The sequence below is a fragment of the Athene noctua genome, chromosome 3, assembly GCF_965140245.1.
Source record: "Athene noctua chromosome 3, bAthNoc1.hap1.1, whole genome shotgun sequence".
NCBI lineage: Eukaryota > Metazoa > Chordata > Aves > Strigiformes > Strigidae > Athene > Athene noctua.
In genome coordinates, this window is record NC_134039.1 from 17,953,270 (window position 1) to 17,972,849 (window position 19,580).

Sequence of the window (19,580 nt, forward strand, 5' to 3'; positions counted from 1 at the left end):
AGTCCCTTAATCCTCTTGCCAAGCAGCAGCAGCCGCAGATTTAGGGAAGTGGAGTGGGATAAAATCACCCAGGATTACTCTGATTCCTGAAGACAGGTCTCAGCTTCTCCAGCCAAAGGTCAGGCCATGCCTGCTTTAAAGGGGTCACATCCACACCCCCGACCCCCCCTCTCCCCCCAGTCTTTGATCTGTGTCCTGTAGGGCTTCCCTGTCACGCTGCAGGATGGTGGTGGATCACCACAGCGGGTCACCCCAGCACTGTCTCCTCCCCACTGGGGACCTGGGGTTGGGTCCAAGGATCATGGGGCATGTGGCTGGCTCCTACAGGCACCAGCAGGTTCATGCTGTGCTGCTGCTTGGTGCTGAGGTTTGCACAGGACTGATGAGGCTGGGCAGAGCTGGTGCCTTGGCAGCATTCTGTGCAGGTCCTGTCAAAGCACTTGTCCTCTAAATCATGTCTGGGGACCTCACACAGGTGAGAGGAGGGAAAATGGGCAGCAGGAAGCAAAAATGGCATGAAAAAATGGACTCTGCCAGGTTTAACTGATTGCTTCTTAATGTGAGTGATTATTTATTAATAGTCATACCTCTTCATTCAGGCAACATTCAGTTGAGATTGCTATCCCCTCATCTATGTCTGGAGACCAATGAATCAAAGGACCCCAATAGCTGAGTTTGATAAACAGCAGCAAGTAGCAAACTGCACGCTCAGATAAGGGGCACGCTATATAAGCTCATTATCATCATGAGAAGTATGAATTATAAATAATTACAGATACAGCAGTGGAAAGACTGTAAATTACTAGAGTGACCCGTTGAACAGCTTGACTCTATGGCTATGAATTAACCTGTTTATTAGAGTATCTTCCAATCATCTTTTGCACCTTTACAAATGGCTTTATATATTTAATATAAAATGCAAAGCCACGCTAGATTGTTAGATTTCTCTTAAGTATGTGGAGGGGGAAACTGGCTATTAAAGCACTAAAGTAAAACTAAGGCAAGTATTATAGATGTGCTATTGAGTGCAGCATTGGTGCCACACATTAAATAGGATAACAGAAGTAGCAGAGGAAATACAGAGAAGGGAATAAAACTGTGAAATGTGGAATAGAGGTTAAATTGCATGATGAAGAGGCAGAAAGCCCAGGGTGAGAAATTAAGTAATTACAGGAATAACTCACCTCAGGATAGGATGGTTTCATCATTTATTACAATCTTTATTCAAGACTGAGTATCTTTTTGAAAATTAGAATCTTCTTCAAGCAGAGGTTGTGGGCCTGAAGGGGAGAAATTTCCAGATTATGTTCTTAAATTTATGCAAAGGGTTACACAGAAAGGTTGAAATGGTTCTTTCTGACCATAAAAATCTACAAAAAAATCAATTTCTGCACACACAAACACTCTAGAGACAGTGCCTTCAGGGTACCACATGGCTGTACAGCAAATGCCATAGTCAGCATATGAAGGCAACAGGCAGAGCAGATCTGGATCTTAGTAATGCATTTCTCAAGCAGCCAAAACGTGCTATGGGGGCTCTTACCCCGAAAAGGGGTACATCCAGACCTGGATGGTCCCAGGGGGAATCTGGAGTTGAGGACAGTACAGAGAAACGTCTTCCTCCCAGATATGCTCATTGCAGACAAGAGGTGTGGTGTGTTGCCCATGGGAGCAGACGAAACTGATTGCCTTTCCCCTGACTCTGGCCTCACGCTGCTGGGATGGGGACCATGGGGCTGGACTTCTGCTGCCCCCTCCTTCCTCTGCAGCCTGAAAAGAGGAGAACATTGCTCTTAGAAGAGCCAGGAAAACTGATCATCAAGGTCTCATTTCTCTGTGTTTACCAGGATTAAAAATGAGGGGTGGCATCCAGGGTGGCAGGCTTCCCTGTCTGGAATCCTATGAGAAAGAATGAAAGCAAACACATAACAAGGAATGAGCATTTAAGGCTGCAAGAGGTACGGAGCGAGCAAGTACAGCAAATTAGAGCTAAATTTGCAAAACCATGGTGCGATAAAAAAATGCAGGGTGATTTTGTGCTGTATTCACAGGCAGAGGGAAGATTTGCCAGCACTATTAATTTCTGGTTTGACTAGGACCTGAGCTCAGTTTGGATTATCTTCTTGTGAGAATATACTGGCAAATGTCAAGACCAGCCAGAGAACAAATGTCATCAGAAGACTGGGTAAGACTGTATTGAGGAGAGTTTATTAAAGGCAGTAGAAATCCTTGTTTGTTTAATGTATTTATATGGTGACCTTGAGGTGGATATGTCTGAGCAGACTAAATTGTAGTCTTACAGTGGGATAAATGTAAGGAGAATGGGGCAAAATAAGGGAACGCTACACTAAGAATCAGAGAAATCTGATTAGAAAGATGTGCTGGGCATGGCACAACCTCTTGAGGCAACTTCTCTCAATGCAGTACTGGTTAATAAGGCATATTTTGTAGCAGCTAAGTGTCTCTTTGTTAGAAAATCAGCTGGAACAGGGGATATGGCAACAACCTTGAACACAGCAAAGAGGAAAAGATGAGGCTTTGTGGAGATGAGGAGCAGGTGGGATGGTGTCTCAGCTTCCTCAGGCATCAAGCTCATTGTGATACTACTCCTGTTGCCAAGAGGTTTATTGGGCTGAAGCTGGTCACCAGAGACACTTCCTCCCCACAGCACCAGTGGTACTGATCTCCCAGTTGGCCCATGCAGTGAGGTGGGGGTGCTCTGTCCTATTTTCTGGGTACTCTGGACCAATGTCTCAGGGCCTACGTGGAGAGAGCATCAGGGTCTTTTTTTGCACTGTAGATATCAGGACTGGGGAAGAGATTGCAAGAGATCAGTACTGACTTGTTTTTCATTTTGGAGACACTGGGATCTTTCTGTGTGCCTATCACTGTTGCATACCTCAAAGCAAGTATTTTCTCTATCATAATCCTAAACTTAAAACATCTGGGACATAATCACTTAATAAGAATAATTTGCTTCAATTTTAAATAACTTAAAACAAGGCATGATGGGAATAAACTATGCATTCTTGTTTACAGCAAATGCATTTATCTGAGATTATAATCTTGTGCCTCTCATTATCTCTTGGCAGGACTCCTTAGATAAGTATCTGGGTACAGAAGCTCCTTTCTATCCTGGTCAAACATTCTGCTTGTGAAACTGCTCTCTCAATGGTGTTTGAGCTTGTGTCCTGTTCAGGAGATATGAGGTTGATGTCTCTGGCCTGAGTAGGTTTAACCGTTTCTCAGGGTGGTTTGGAAAGCAGTAGTGCAGTGTTTTGCCAATACTAGAGAATCTGATCTCCTTGTCCCAGCAGCTGCCAGGAGGAGGGGGCCCTTGCCAGAAGCAGCAATGGAAAAACACTTTTAGTTGTGGTTTTAATGGCTGGTCATGCAAATCTCTTCTGGGGAGGTTTCAGTGCTGTAGAGAGTTAGCACTCACAAGCTGAATTTGTGGGGGTCTGGATTTAATAGCTGAGCAGGAAAGAAAAAGAGGGGTGCAGGCTCGCTTCTGCTTGAGTGCTAATGCTGCAGACAGGCCCTGGGCTGGAGAGGTGTCCCCACAGCTGACTGAGTGCTGCCCTCCGTCCCTGTTTGGTCGCATCAGGGCCTGTGAAATCCCAGCTGAGCTCTGGCAAGCCCCAGGGCAACAGGGAGATGCTGTCTGGTCTAGGACTGGGTTGGCCAGGTGACTGGCAGTGTGTCTGGGACCTGGCAAGTTTGGGTTGATGAGACCTGAAAGATCTGTGGTGCTGGGTGAGCACAGTCTCTGTAAGTGCCCCTTTGTCACCACAGCCATTGTGGAAGAATGATACCTCACTCACTCCCAGGTGTGTTTTGGGTTAAATTAGCTGCTTTTAACACCATCTGGATGCAGGGGAAGTGCTTGATAGTCTGAAGCTGTGCATGGAAGTGTTCTTCTGCTATTGCGACCAAGCTGATGAGTGCCAGTGGTCACAAGGAGGCCCTGATATGACTCCATAGAGGAGGCACACAAAAGCCTGTTTACCATAGGAATGCAATTAATACTTGGATACCTGATACCTCATTAGGATCTCTCTGGAGTAGGACAGACTCACCCGTGGTGTAACACAGGGGGGATATACAGGGGAATATACAGGTACACCAACTGATGCATATGAAGGTGTTATACCACTGACTTTCTTAATTTCAGGTTACCTCAGAGGCAGCGAATAATAGATGAATATCTGGCCTGCAGATGTCAGCAAGATGACTCGGACCAAACGTATCCTTCAAGACCCCACATTCCACCTGGGTGCTCTGTAAGTATCTGCCTGCAGACCCATTCACCTGCAAGCCACATGTTCTCCCTGTTGTTTATACAAGCAGCCAATAGGTGTCATAGTAATTAATGCCTTTGGCTGGTTACTTTGCCTTCCCCCCCCCCCCCCCTTTTTTTTTTTCTTTCCCATAGCTCTGCTCTAAATTTAGATTTTTTTAAATACTCCAAGATGATTTTTTTTTTTCCCCTAGTAGCATTTTAAACCTTCATCAGGCACGGAATTCTGAGCAGCAGGAAATTTAGGGCATGGAGGGAGACACCAAGGGAGAAGCAGGATGCACAAGAGACAAGGAGCACCGAAGCATCTTCCCACCATCTCTGAAGGCAAGGCAAGAAGAAGAAAGAACTAAGGAAAAGGAGAAGTAAGAGAAAGCAGGTGCTCAGTTTAGGGAGGTCTGTGAGCAGAATGCAGCTTTCCAAGGTGCTGTCACAAAAGCATCCAGAGTGAAAGTCAGCTTTACCCTTATCTCTCTGCTCTGAAAGGGTTAAACCTAATCTTTTCAATTTCAAGTCCACATGACCTGAAGGAACTTGATTATGAGGAAGGGAAACCCCATTTTATAAGAGATTAAAGTGTTTTGTGATAAAGTGGCTGCACTAGAACAGCTTTTTCGAGGGAGGAGGCTTTGCTTCATGGGGAGTCCCAGGAATTGTGGTGCATCAGATGACTAAATAAATAATGCCACTTACTCTGTTAGTCTCCATGGGTGCAAAGACACTTGACTCAGTGCATGTCTAGCAACATTATTTATGTTGCCAAATCCTTTGTATTAAATGCCTGATGCAATGACACTGTTCAGAGGACATTACAAATAGCTGCAAAAGGATTCAGGATTTTGCAAGGGTATCAGGACAGGGGTATTTGGGCCAAATTAGGGTTCCTCCAGCCTGACTGCGCTAGAAAGAAGGAGGGTGCCTCCTCCCATGTGTTCCTCTGTCAGGGTCAGCAGATGTGGAGGGCACAGAGATACTTGTTTTAGTGGTCTGATGTTACTGCCTCACCTATTTGCTGAGACACTGGTGAGGATTTACCAGGTAATAGCTATAGGGTGCTTTGGAAATACAGAGCACTCTCTAAGTCTCTGCACAAGAGAGACAGCATAGACTGGGGCCAAGGACCATCTTCTCCCGTGGTAAATGATCTACTGGGCAAAGCAGCAAACATGTCCACTTCCTTCCCCTCCCCTGATTTATCTAGATCACACTGTCTGTGGTCCGGGGTCAGACTGAGCCCACAAGGTGGTTTTATCTGTTCCCCAAGGATAGGGATGGGTCAGGGAGCCAGCAGAGCTGGTCTGCAGCACTCTGCAGACCCCTCTGTACTGATCCGGGCATTAAACATCTGCTTGTCAGGAAAAATGGCATCAATACAGATGAGCTGACTGTCCCTGGTGTAGCATCTGTGGGTCATGGGCTCTGCGGCTGTCGGTTTGCACAATATATACAGCAGTTGTGCCTGATCCCTGGGGAAGCTGCTGCATGCTGCTATAGCATGAATAAAGGGCAAAGTTTAGGCAGAAAGACTTTTAAAATATTTTAAAAAAGAATTTCAAAAGTTTCCTGTTAATTTTATTTGGTTTACTGCTGATAGTGAGTGTCCAGGCAAAAGCTGTTGTAGAAGTGCACATCAGAATTTCTGGAATATTCAGAACTCAATTAAAAATCTTAAAGGTTTGATTATTTTTTTCCTTCCTTTTGATTTCACAGAAGGGAGCAGCTTTGCCAAAATTCTAGGTCACAAATTATAACATTTCATGCTTTTCTTCTTTGAAAAGAGGACTAATTTTTTTCCCCACAAAAATCAGAGGCGATCAGTTTCAGTGTGATTAAAGAGAAAAGCTGGGCTTTGGATACATTTTACCACACACTGATTGTAGGTGTAGATAAAAACAGTCCATTCTTTCATGAATATTAATGAAAACATGTTTTGTGATTTTAGGCACCCATCAATTGTTATTAAAAATACCCTGACAGTTTTGAAGAAGAGAAAGGAGTGGGGGAAGGGTCTGCAAGGCTTTCCACATCCGATTAACACCATTTTGCAGCAGCTTGCGTTTTGCTCTGCAGTTACTCTGTAGCGAGTATGAAAGGTGTTTCCCTGACCCACGGCTATTCAATGGGCTGGTGGGGAATGGTCTTTAGCCCATCCGAGCACGGCAGCACCGGCACTGTCTCCTTTTAAACTTTTTTAACCTCTGGTTAAAATTCAAGTCAATTCCCATCACCCTAAATTGCCTCCGAGTCTGTAATTAGCTCAGTCACCTGCCAACTTTCATAGCACACACTCACTCTTCCTCCCTTCAACATCTGACAGCATCTCACTCAGTGAGTGCTTTCAAAGAGATTCCCCCCCTCTACCCCAGGGGTTTTCATGCCATGAGCCTGCCCCGAAAGGATGAAGATACAAATCATGTTGTGCCCAGAAGGATCATTAAATGCCTTCTTTGATTTTTTTCAAGGAGCACAAATTAGCTGAGGAAGCAAACCAGCACATTTCTTGCTAGTGGTTTTTGTTAATGTTTTTTAACCCCCATCAAGCACAGGATGATGGAGCCAGTAGCCTCTGGTTGCAGCCATCTCCTCCCAACATGGGTGCCAGCTGAGGAGAACATCAATCCCCCAGGACAGAGTGGCTCATAAGATTTAGCCTGGTCTAGATGGGTATGTTAGGAGAGGAAATAATCTCTCCTTTACTGCTGGAATGCATAACAGTGTGCAAAGTATATGTCTAAAAAAAATCAGTTTCTAGCAGCCTCACTTATTCTGCTTCCTTCTGCTGTTGTCAGCATCTGGGCAGCACGTGGGACAGTCAGTAGAGAGATGGGGACAGCTTGGCAAACCATTTGCTTGGGTCAGGGACAGAACAGTCTGCAGCATGCTTGAAATAAAACTAAGAACTACATTCACTGTCCACTGCAAAAAGTGGAATTTCAGATTACCAGAGCTGCAGATAAATAAACAATGCATGCATATATTGCAAAAAAGAAAATTTGAATTCCAAGTCTAAAATCATCTGCTGTTTGCTAAAGAAGCACTTCAGCTGCTTGCCTTCTGGTTAGTGCAGTGTCGAGGTTGAAGTTAACATCTTTCTGAGCCAGAGGCTCCTGAAGTTTCAGATGGAAGCCAAACAGTTGTGCCCCAAGGGATTCCTTCGCAGGAAATCTGATGTGCATAAAGTAGGCAGAGTGGCACTGAAATCTCGTTAGCGATGGTTGCTTGCTGCAGCTCTGACCTTAGCTTAATTCGTTCAAGTGATGCTGAGTTAATTGGTGTTTGGAGTGATTCCCTTCTCTAGCTGAAGTTTAAACCTAGATCTAGTCTGCTTGCCAGGCCTATAAATCCCCTAGAAAGAAAAAGCATTACCTGCCTCTTCCTGTAATCTAATGTACAATCTCACACTTTGACAGCCACTAAGTGACTTTATGGCTGTGTAGGGGCTAAAATATCATAGCAGGCAGCAGTGAGATGTGTGTTGCAGCTTGCATGCTGATAATTCTGGTGGAGCATTTCTCTGAACAGTTAAAACAGCCATTAGACCGTGATGTCTTTGTCCATTTTCAAAGCACTATGTTGCAAGAAATGAAGACCACGTCTGAGAGGCCATGATGGATGGAGTCAGCAAACCCACTCCAGCAATGCTGCCCCAGGAGCACTGGCAAACACCGGTTTGCAGGCGCAGGTCCCTGTGGTGGCTCTTGCAGGGTATGTGAGAGCTGCACCTAACTGGGAGGGAGAGGGACAACAGTCTCTGCCAGCGTGGGGTACCCATCACACTGTTGGTGGTATGTCTCACGAGATCCCTGGGCAGCCACAGGTGACATTTCCATTGCAGGCCAGGGCACAAGTGCTCCCAGCTGAGCAGCCACAGCTGTGAGAAGGGGGCTGTGACTCTGCAGCAGTGGCACATTGCACTGCACAGGGACCTGTCCTTTTGGCATTACTGGTGTATGTAGTCTAAATTATTATATCAGGCAGGTCATATTCAAATTTTCCCCTGCACTTTCCAGCTATATAAGACTCTACCAGCTGCTGAGTATCACCGACCCATGTGGAGCCCAGTGCAGGAGGGAAACCACAACCAAACAGAACAGCTGGGTTTTACAGCATACGCTGTTATGCAGCCTTACAGTTATCCCCTCTCCGTCATTGAGACATGGGGCCAGCCACCTCTGCCAGGACACTCCACCTGCTCTCCTGCTCCAGTAAATTCCCCTTACGCAACTTGCACCTCCACCTTGCAAGCTCCAGCTCATTTAGGAGGTGAATTCCTGAGACTGATTGCTGCAGAGTGGTAGGCAAGGCCAGAGACCTAACACTCCTCATCACACCCTGGACATGTGAACAGTGCCCAGGACTTCACAAGCCCTTTGCTGGGCCACCTCCAAACTGTGCTGTGGCTATTGCCACGGTCCTCAATTTCTTGCCAGCTTTGTCTCATCTTTAAAGAGCCATAAGATTCCACTTGTCTTCTAGATGTTTTCCAGAGCTCTGCTGATTTCTTTTTCTGTGTGCTAATGTCCGGTTTCACATCTACCAACAGCGGCTTTCTCCTCATCTATCCAGGCAGAAACAGAAAATGCAAAGCTTATTCACTTCCAGAGCCTTTCCTCCAAAGATGGTCTCCAGCAGCAAAGAGCAGGGTGTTGTTCTTTCTCATCTCACTGACACAAACATCTGTCGAGGGTGATCAAGAAAGAAAGGAGCTCACTGCTTTCACAGTCCTCCCAAAATTCTGAGGGGAGGCCAGCAGGCTTTCAAATACTGCATGCTGCTGGTCATACCCAGGCTAAAAGATAAAAAGAAATAACCTAACACAGAAGCAGAGGCGGTTGAGGTAACTAAAACCCCTTATAATTGCTTGCTTAGGAGGGCTAGGAAAGCTGACGGGCTAGAATAGCCATGGAGCCCTTTTCCTGCTTTTTGGCAGAAAGGACACATGTTAGCTGGATTGAGTATGATGCCGCATATGTTAACCAAGTAGAAAATTGTTATTAGCACTAGGAAATTGTGAGTTGTGTGTATGGCAGTTCAGGGCCAAGAAGGTGTAGAAACAAATGCAGATAATGTGCTTGAGAGCACATGGTGAGCTTGAGCTCTGTACAGCAGTTCTGTGTAGACAAGGTGAAAAATTGTTGTGTTCAGCAGTCAGAAAGATGTTTTATCATCCACAGTGGTTTTCGGCATTACTGAGCAGTGCTATGCTGGGCCGTGAGCTTTCTCTGGAACATGAAGACTGGGATGGCAAAGGACAGGGGCAAAAACAGATTTTGAAAGTCCAGTAGTAAACTGATAAACTTGTGTTTGTGGGGAAGTACCTAACACATGGGAGGTTTTTCCTTTTCCTCTTCAACTGAAAATGGACTTTCTGTTAATTCTGATCTTTCCTGAAATGCCAGCAGCAATTGCTCACCTCTGGATAGACCATCAAAAAACCTTTAAGGCTCCCTTTGAGCTGCTGCAGTCATCTGGCAGAAGAAAAACATTTCTAAGGAGGAAGTGCAACTGCAGCTTTGTCAGCAGCACTTTGCAAATCACGTCAGAGACTGAGCAAAGAGACAAGGGAAGAGCAGATGCTAATGGGACTGGAAGGATAATGGGAAACTTGCACCAACTGGCCTCTTTAGTGTGGCCTCTATTACACAGATGGAGAGAGCAAATTTTGGAGCAACAGTAATTTATTTTTTGACTGATACAGAAATTGCATATGGAAATACTGTTGCTGTTCTGCTCATTCCTGCTGGCTTTGTTCGTTTGTCTGGCCTATGACAGGCACAGGACACACCAGGCTGACAGATGCCAGCCTGAGGGATGCTGCAGGGAAAGGGAGAGGGGAAGAGATTCCTGCTGGGTCATATAGCACCTGCAAAGGGAAAAAATATAACATCAGAAATCTTGCATTTGTCAGGACTCATTTTTGGTCGCTAGGCTGCTGCTGTTACCTCTATCTGTTCCTTGCTTTTTCCAGTTTTCCCTGCCTACACAACATGCTGATCTCTTATGAAGTGCTGCACCTGGGAAACAGAGCAGTTTGCCCTGGACTGAGGGATTTTTCTGTTTGCTGCAAACAGAAATGAAGTAATGAAGAAAGAAGCGAAGCCCCAGTGAGGCACAACTGAGCATTAGTCTCTCTTTGCCTCTTGACTTCTTTTGTGACCTCCATAAATCCATTATGGAACCACTCTTCACATCCATTTCAAATGGAGATAGTACTTCCTGCTCTCTCCTTTGCAGCGGTAATTTGTATAAAAAGCACTTCTAGAGACTTTGTATCTATCTAGCTATTCATGTAAAAGCACTTTCAGAGCAAATTTATGTAAGAAATAGAAATCCTTTAAAATCATGTAAAAGTTCTCATTCAACGATGTTTTAGTGGATTATGAAACCACCACTTCCAAAGAAAGATCATATCATTTTAGGTTAAATATTGACCAGTGTGTCCCTCCATTCTGTACCTGAACCTGCCCATCTTCCCCTACCTTAGACCTGCTCCCTCAGCACCAGTGTAATTAAACAAGTTGTTATGGTATGACAAGAAAAGCACCCAACTTTTCTCTATCATGTCCTAAGCTGGTATTTTACCTCTTCCTATTTTATCATTTGGTTTCTTCAAGGTATGCACAGCAGCACCCGCAGAGTGCACTGCTTTGCAAAGCCAGGTCTGCTTTGACTGCCTGCCAGTGTCTCAGAAATGAGTGCTTACTGTCTTCATCTTTGGTCATCCAGCTGGTTCAATGTACTTGACACTGAAGAACATTGGTCTGCTGGATTTAGCAGCCTCCTGCAGTGAGCGATTAGCTTAGTGTTTCTTCTGAACTTTAACACTGTATAAATTTCTGCTTTTATACAAAGTGAAAGTTTCCTGAACAAAATCATTTTTTAATTTGTACTTTTCCATCTTCCTGCTTCCTCTTCCAATTTCTACACCTTCATTTCTGTCCCTACAGGTGAGCTGAAACTTTCCAGCTTTCACTTCTGTTTAGAATTATTCACCATCTTTCAAAGACCTCACTGGATTTTCTTGAGTATATACCCAGCATTTCTTCATACCTCTAGTTAAAGGACTTAACTGGAGACTTCTTTGTTTCTACTCATTCCTTCTACACTTCCCTTGACAAAGCTCATGTTTTATGATCCCTGTCGGGATTTTTCATAAAGATAACAAAATGTATTTGCTATAGAATTAATCATCTTCATTTTTGATCCTGCTGATTCCTGTCCAGACATTCCTAAGTTGTGGCATGCATTTTTGGTGGGATGTGATCCCCCTGAAAGCAGTTCGTGGTGATGGCTTGTGCTTGCTTACATGGCAGATATGGACAAACATCTCCCTGCAAGCAGCTGCTTTGGAGGAACTGGAGGTGGGGATTATAGGAATTGAGGTAGTGATGAGAAAGAGGATACAGATTGCCTGCAAGCACTAGGTTTTGGCCTTCAGGTGTAGAAACAGGAAGGGGAAGGGGTATCAGAAGATGGTGAGATGAATAGGGACAAGCGGTTGATTCTGCTTGCAAACATAGCTCTAAAGGAGATGGGAATTATACCCCTATTGCCAAACAGAAGGCAGGATCCCTGAATTATGCTATGATACTACAGCCTGACTTATTGTCTAATTCAAACTCTCAACTACAGCTTGCTGCATCCATAGGAAAAGCCAGGAGAGGCAGGACTTCCCTGACAGCAACCTGAGAGGGGAGCCTCAGGCATAAAAACCCAACCTTCTTAGATGAATGCAAAATGCAGGCACTTTTACTAAGTGGTAGGTCTGGGGCTACTGCTCTAAGTGGAAAGAAGGCGGTTGTTAGTGAGCCAGGCTGTTAAGCAGCAGTAAAAATGAAGGAAAACAGAGCTTTGTTCCCAGCCCGAGTAGCCCTACTCTGGGAGTGCTGCCAAGAGCCTGCATGCTCCTTTCCTCTCTCCATCTAAACGTTGTATTTACAGGCAAGTGCTGAAGAAAAACACATGGGTGGGTAGGTTTCTGAAGTGACATAATAATAATCTCTCTGGTTTAGTACATTTCAGAAGTTGATTTCATGTATCAGGTGAAGAAATACAGTACCGGTGGCTATACCTGCAGGTACATGCTGTAACAGAGATGTGCAGCAGCACAGTTCAAGGCAACGTGTAGCAGCTCTGCATTCAGCACAAGGGCCTGTGGAGCAAGGTGGCAGTATGCGGGCAAGAGAAGCATTAATATTTATGTAGGATCTAAAGATGGGATTAGCATCCCTCTATGTACACGGTAGCAGCTGTAGGACTTTGCCATCATTTCCCATAGTTCCCTCATGGCATGAAAGCAGGCTACTCTCGTACTGATAGTAAAATGTCACCCTTTCTATTCTTGACTTTCATTTAGCCACCACATGCTACAGGGTTTTTTCTTCTGTCTTTATTGACTAGTGGTGTTCATGAAGACACATTGTTCTGGACTCAGAGGTTACTTTGTTTTTTGTGGAATCTGTGTCCAAACAGTAAAAATGGCTTTAATATATGCCCAAAATGGTTTCCAAAATTATTTTTATTACACGTATGACTAAAGCTGCTGTTCTCAAAAAATGTGCAGTGATCTACTATTGTGTACACCAGATATTTATTCTAAATTCATTCTTTGGAAGTTTTTATGATGTTGTCCACCTTTTAAAAGGAAGAAGGATGGTAATTACTTGCAACTTGATTTTTTTCTGTAAGACCTATAAAGTAAAGGTGTTCATATACTGGACATACTTTCTCCAAAAGCTATTATTTAAAATGACCTAAAAAAGAAAATCTTTTTCTCTACCCTTTATCTTTCCAGTGCTTATTTCCTGCTTGGTTTAGTACTTTTTTTCAGCTACACACACAAAAGCAATCTGGTTCCTGCATTTCACATTCACTTCCATGCTGGGCAGATTTGTATCTGAACACTCTGTTCAGGTTTGATGGTACAATCTCCATTAAATAAATAAAAAGGAAAAAAGGAAGTGAAAATTCACCCAAACATCTGCTGTATTGTGAGGAAAAGTAGAGTCAGACTCTGATGTCAGTACTGGTTCAGTACAAGATGGTGGTGGTGGGGAAGGTGTTTGCAAAGGCTAACTTTAGCCCAGTCAATCTAATCTCCCAAGCTAAATTAGGTTTGTACTGAGTCTTTCCCTCAAGAGGACACCGTCTTTCCACTTCTGCAGAGAGCTTGGAGAGATTAGGCTCATGAACAGTAGTTACTCTTTGTGGTGGTATCTGCAAACACTTTCACAGATTTCCACACGGAGCCAAGGTAGGGGATAACAACAAGGTCACATTTTGATTTTTTGTGGCATCTTCTGAGTCTTAATGTCAGCGAAAAGGCAAAGGCCTTTAGATCACAGTTTCACAAAAGCTTCAAGTTAGTTTAAGGCAGTGCTGCTAACTCAAGTCTCCTGCCCTCTCCCCACATCCCACCCACTTATCCACATGGCCACACACCCCTGTCCATGCACTGATACAGGTGCCTGGGCTGCTGCTCACTGAAGTCTGCCAGGTTAAAACCAACCTTGGCATGGAGGGAGTCTTAACCTGGACTAATTGTGCTGCACACATTTTATCATGTAGCCATCTTAATCAAAATAAAAAAGGAGAAAAATAAAGGAAAAAGGAAAGGCTGGTGTGGGAGCAGGGATGAGCAGCTAGGAGTGTGTGGCTGGGACAGGCTGCCTCTTCAGCAGCAGAGTCAGCTTGAAGTGTTTATAAAGCTACAGCCTTTGTTTCTTCAATGTCTTGCAGAATCACATTTTCCTCCTCCTGTCTCTATATGCCAAGCTTGCTCCTCCTATATTCCTAACTCAGCTGTGCAGAGATTTATGTCTAGAGGCCAGAACAAGCTTGTTAGAGATAACTGTAGCAGTTTGGAAAAGGAAAGGACTTGTAAGAGTCTCTTAAAAGTCCTTAGGATTAGCAGTAAAGTTTACTGTAGGTTGACTGAGGATTAATTTTTTAGTGCTCTATTCATCTCCAGGACTAGAATTTTGTCTTTTTCTAGGTATAAGGGATCCCTCCGGGTAAAGCTGCTGTCTCATAACATTTTCTACATTAGAGCCTCAAATGCCTACTGAAAAACATCTTTTAATTTTGTCTTTTCCCCAAAGATCTCCAAGTTTGCTAAGATATTAAATTATGATTTTAATATCCTAAAGGGACAAAGATATCTCGAATATTCACTGCTTTTATGACTGAAATTCAAAGCTCAGCACGTTCTAAATAGGCTATCAGAGGAGACGAAGCATCCTGCCTATTCAGCTGCATCCTGCTCCTGGAAAATTTTATTTTGCTGTACAATTTTAATTATCCCCTCTGCAACTACAACAAGGAGGAGTAAATAGAGGAGCAACAGAGAGCTAATGAATAAAAATCAAATTAAGGATTTGAATTTTCTGTGAGAAGGGCCTGAGGAATGATTTGAATGCCTTCACTGAATATTACAGATTTCCATGATATACACTGACAGAGATCATGCTTCAAATATTTCACTGACTTTCCACTCCTTGTCCTCTCACTCTAGTTTAATAGGTGTGGAATTTTCTAAGGAAGTGAATAGTGGTTAGGTGGAACTACACTGAAAACTAGTAACAATTCAATGCTGAGACTAGGATTAATGCATAAAGCACTGCTGCAACTTCTGAAATTCTTGCTAAGCCCCAATTTACAAGGCATGTATTCTACTGGAAGAAAAAACCCAAAACAAACCACAACCCAAAATCAGCAGTATATTAAGAAATACACAGATAAAATTACACAAATACTGTGGAAGCATCTAAAACAGAGTTAATGTCATCCTTACATACCTTCTGAGTTTCTGCTTGCTACCTTTTTTCCTTTTTCAGATTAAAAAAACAGGCCCAAAGAAAGGCAATAGTAACTGCTGTGGCCTTATCCTCTCCAAAGGCCTTGCTAGCTTAATGGTTCCCTAGTTCTAACAGTGTCTTAAAAAATTAAAATTAAATAGGGGAACCCAACTATTTAGATCCACTCTAGTTCAGAGGTGATCTATCAAATCCAAAATAAATGGTTTGGTATCATGCACAGATCTGGATGCATAAAGAGACAGTCCCAGCTGATAAAAAAGCTATTAAAAAAACCACAATACCAAAAGGCAGAGATTAAGTTTTCAGTATTATGTGAGGATCCTCCAGCTTTTCTACAGTGCTGAAAGGCTCTGACTGTATTTCTGGAAAAAGCCTTTTTCTGAGACAGATACTTCAGTCTGTAGTAGAAAGAAGAGAAAGGGGCACAGCACAGTTATATACTGTGGTATGACTCCAAGCTCAGTCTCCAGTTCTCAAATGCTTCTGAAGAAGCGAATCCTGCCATCTGAAATGGAAACCTAGACAAGAAGTTTAGCTTCATTTCTCAACAGAATTCTCTCATTACTTTTCCTCTTCTGTTCACTATCATAAAATTCAGAGTTTCTTTCTGAGCCTGTTCTATCTTCTTACCTCTGTTGCTTTGGGTAAGCATGCAAGTCAGCTAAAACTGCACATCCCTTCTTTAGGAACTACCCTTCTCTTCTTCCCTCCACCAAAGGCAAGTTTATGCCTCCTGAACAATCCCAGAAATCTCTTATAGCATAATACAGTGAGAGAAATCCAACTCTTTCAATGTTACTTGGTGTAGATGTAATCAGGAGAAGGCAGCGAGAAGAAACCCTGCATTAGCTCTATCGTCTGCTTTAAGATAAGCTTCAGCTTGTCAAGCATAGTGCCAATACTATTGTTGTCATAAGCATCAAGCGTTAACAGAAGAGGTTTTAAAAAGTATGCCTTTAACATTTGTAAATTATACATTACTCTGACAAAGCAATAAATAACAATGTTCTTAAACTTTATAACACCTTTTTTGAAAATAAAAATGTTTCCCCCATGGCTAGAAAACCTATCACAAACACAGTTTGAGATGCTTAAGGATTATTTTCACCCACCAATTACAGAAGTTCTACATGTCAAATGAGGTCTTAACTATGTGTCCCCATGATCTTTAAATTGCGCTCTGAGATATTCCAGCATCACAGACGACAATTACGCATGTATATTCACTTTCATACAAACTCTTTTGTGTAGATTCCAATTTATTCCATATCAGTTCATTCAGAAATAATACCAACTAACTCAGCAGAATCCCATAAATTATAATGGCTACATAAATTATTATGGCTACAGGATTAGAATTAGGACTTGCTGTTTTCAAGTCTGCCCTTCCTGGTATCTGCTCAACACGTTCTTTTCACTGAATCTGCAAGAATTGTAAGCAATTTGGTAACAAAATGGAACTAGAATACAGCTTGCTCTCTACAAGCTACTTAGTGTACGAAAAGTCTAGCAGTTTTGTAGGCATGAGTCTCTTCGGGTTATTCACTTGTGTATAAAGAAAGTAGGTCTTGACATTTTTTTTTAATAATATTGATTTAGAGCCCTTCCCAAGGAATGTGAGCAAATCCCCCACCCTTGCCCCTGCAAATCACACTCTTACACTACAGAAAGGCCAGATGTATGGGGGTGGGGGGAACTGTTTGAAACATTACAACCATACTAATTGAAGCCTCCATTCTAATTTGCACTGAAAAACGTTCACAGATGAGGCTACCAAGTTGTGTCTACATCACTGCCCATAGTAAAGAGGAGTGTATACTCATTTATGGATTACAGGTTGGGTTTTCTGCACCCACAAAGAAAAGCCTTCTCAGCAACAACTTTGGGATAGTAAACTGGCACTTCAGCAGCAGATGCTAATAAAAATATAGATCAAATTCCTTTCAGTCATTTATTCTAATTGATTTAAAACCTCATGTGTCTTCTGCCAAGTGTAAAAACATTTTTAAGTCATACAAACAAAAGTGACCCAATGATTCTAAATACATAGTCCATGGTACAATAAAATGAAATCAGCACATAGTAGGATTATCCATTTTATTTTCTTTAGAAATGGATCAATTAAATCATGGTGCTCCAGGAACACACTAAAAAAAGATTTAATAGGACTTTTACACCAGGTAGCCTTCCCCTTAACAAAGTTGTAGACTGGTTATAATAATGCAGATTGGATCTGGAATAATAGAAACATGAATCCAGTGCCACCCCAGAGCTATGCTGATAGCAAGTACATTCACAAACAAACCCTCCCTCCCCCAGTTCCTCAAACACCTGCAGAGTCCCATTTCTACAGCTAGGTAAAAATATTCTTGTGAAAATAGAAAAAAGATTTTTCTACAAAAATTTTGGGGAAGTCACGACATTTCATCTAAATTGCAGACAACTAAGTACGATGATAGATCAGTCTTCCCAAGACTTTCCCGTCCAAGATTTCACCCGGATTTTCACGTTCCTATAAATAGTCCAACATTGCCACCATGTGGTCAGAGATGGGCATGTTCATCGGGTCAGTTGCATATGACGTCTTTCAGAGAAAAATCCATGACAGATACCTAAGTCAATGAATAACCACACTGCAAGTAAAAAAGGAAACTGAATTCTGAGAACTAAGCTCTTATGTAGGGAAATCAATTCTAAGTATGGACCAATATAAGAAAAATAATTTAAGATATTCTGTTATTAAGTCTTCAGTATCATGACACTCCCCTCTCTAAAGGCACAATCCGAAACCATTCACTTCTTAGTATAGCATGTACTTGCCAACAAGCAAAATCTATGTCTATTCAAAATGCCTAAGACCGTTCATTTCTTTAAACATAAATGTACTTGAAAAATTTGAAGCCTTTTTCCTGGAGTTCAGGAAGCAACAAAAATGGAATTTAAAAATAATCTTTCACATAGACTTTTTCATTGCTGCCTTTCTCACACTGAAGAGATATGCTTCATAAATAATATTTAAGAAGTTGTCATCATTCTGAAAAACAAAACAGGTAATTGTTAGTGCATGATAGGTGTTTTGAGTAATTTCATGGACCAGATACTTTTCAACCTTGCTCTATTTTAAAAAGTGAGCAATAGGAAGGTTATTTCCTTTATCAAAACCATGTATTATTTCCAAGCCTTACCAGTAGCCTTCAAAGAATTGGATGTGAAGATAAACTTTACTGTAGCAAACATGACTGTATCTCTATAAGAAGTAATGAGTACACAGAAACAGGTTTTCCAAATTCATAGGGGATTTAATTTAAGTCCACTATTCTTGCATGACAACGTGGTGATGATACAACCCTGTACTTTCTTCTCTTTGCCCTCATTTACCTAGGTATTTCCTTAAGTAGGTTCCTCTATTAGGTTAATGGTAGTTCCAAGCATCTCTGAAGGAACAGTGAAATGCTCTGGGTTTTGATCCTATAATAAATGCTACCTGGGAAAATCCTTGCATCTTGTTTAGCTCTTTCAGACTTAATACTCCTAACTGATGCTGCTCCTTTTGCTCTGATGCTTGTTTAACTTTTTCCTTCTGAAGATCATTTTCAAGAATGGGTCAGCCCACACTAGGAAGGAACGTCCTAGGTAGCTCACATAAATATATGAGGATAATTAAAATCAAGATTCTATTTGAGGAAAATTAGGAGCATCCAAGATTGTAGTTTTATATAATGGAAAATACAAGGTAAGAAATGGGCAGTAAGTAATTTCCAGCAAACTCAGTTAATTCTAACTACCACCAAGTACTGTAGGGTCAAACATACATTTTACAAGTACAATTTCAGAGCGTAAAATCCAATTTTCCTTGACTAGCTTCCTTCTTAACTTCATATATGGTTTTACTACTATCCAGATACTCAGTGTGTATAAAGACAGGATAATTTTTTATTTTTTAATCCCAAACTAAAAATACAGCAAAAAGTAAGAAAAGCCTCTAAATTGTTAAAGATACTGTTTGTTTTTTTTTCCCCTGGGTCTATAATTTAAATCACATTTTAAGTAACTTCAAAATTCCAATAATGACTTTTGGTTTTATTCCAAAGCCATACAGGCACATAATTTTGGCCTCCAAAGTGGACCCTTAAAACTGTGTTGCTATTCCTTGTGCTTTGTAGCTAGGTCTTTAGTTACATAATCTCTCCTCATCTTCTACTCTTCAGATATTCATCACATGTCAAGTTAAGGAAAAAAATATTCATGATCACTCATATCATCCCAGAGCAGTAAACAATCATCTTATATATAATGTTAATGATTTTTCACATTTAAACCTGAAAAGCTGCAGCAAAATGAATTTTAGCATTTGAACTAGAGAATTACATTCAATAAACTGAACTAGTATATTTTTAGGTTATCTGTCTAACCCGTACTTTGAAGTTGCTCACACTTGTCCTGCAATTTTTATTTCCCATCTG

General features: G+C 42.0%; 1 protein-coding gene across 3 annotated transcripts in view; it reads right to left on the bottom strand.

Moving 5' to 3' along the window:
* Nucleotides 1-14,770: 14,770 nt before the first annotated feature.
* DCP1B (decapping mRNA 1B) overlaps nucleotides 14,771-19,580 on the bottom strand; it is a 50,855-nt gene continuing 46,045 nt past the window's right edge. For 2 of the 3 annotated variants that reach the window (XM_074902155.1, XM_074902153.1), the window contains exon 9: nucleotides 14,775-18,151. In XM_074902155.1, coding sequence (XP_074758256.1) covers nucleotides 18,071-18,151 — 81 coding nt within the window. In that variant the 3' untranslated portion in view covers nucleotides 14,775-18,070. Of the gene's footprint in view, nucleotides 18,152-19,580 lie in introns of all 3 variants that reach the window. The other variant, XM_074902154.1, reaches the window with a different exon arrangement.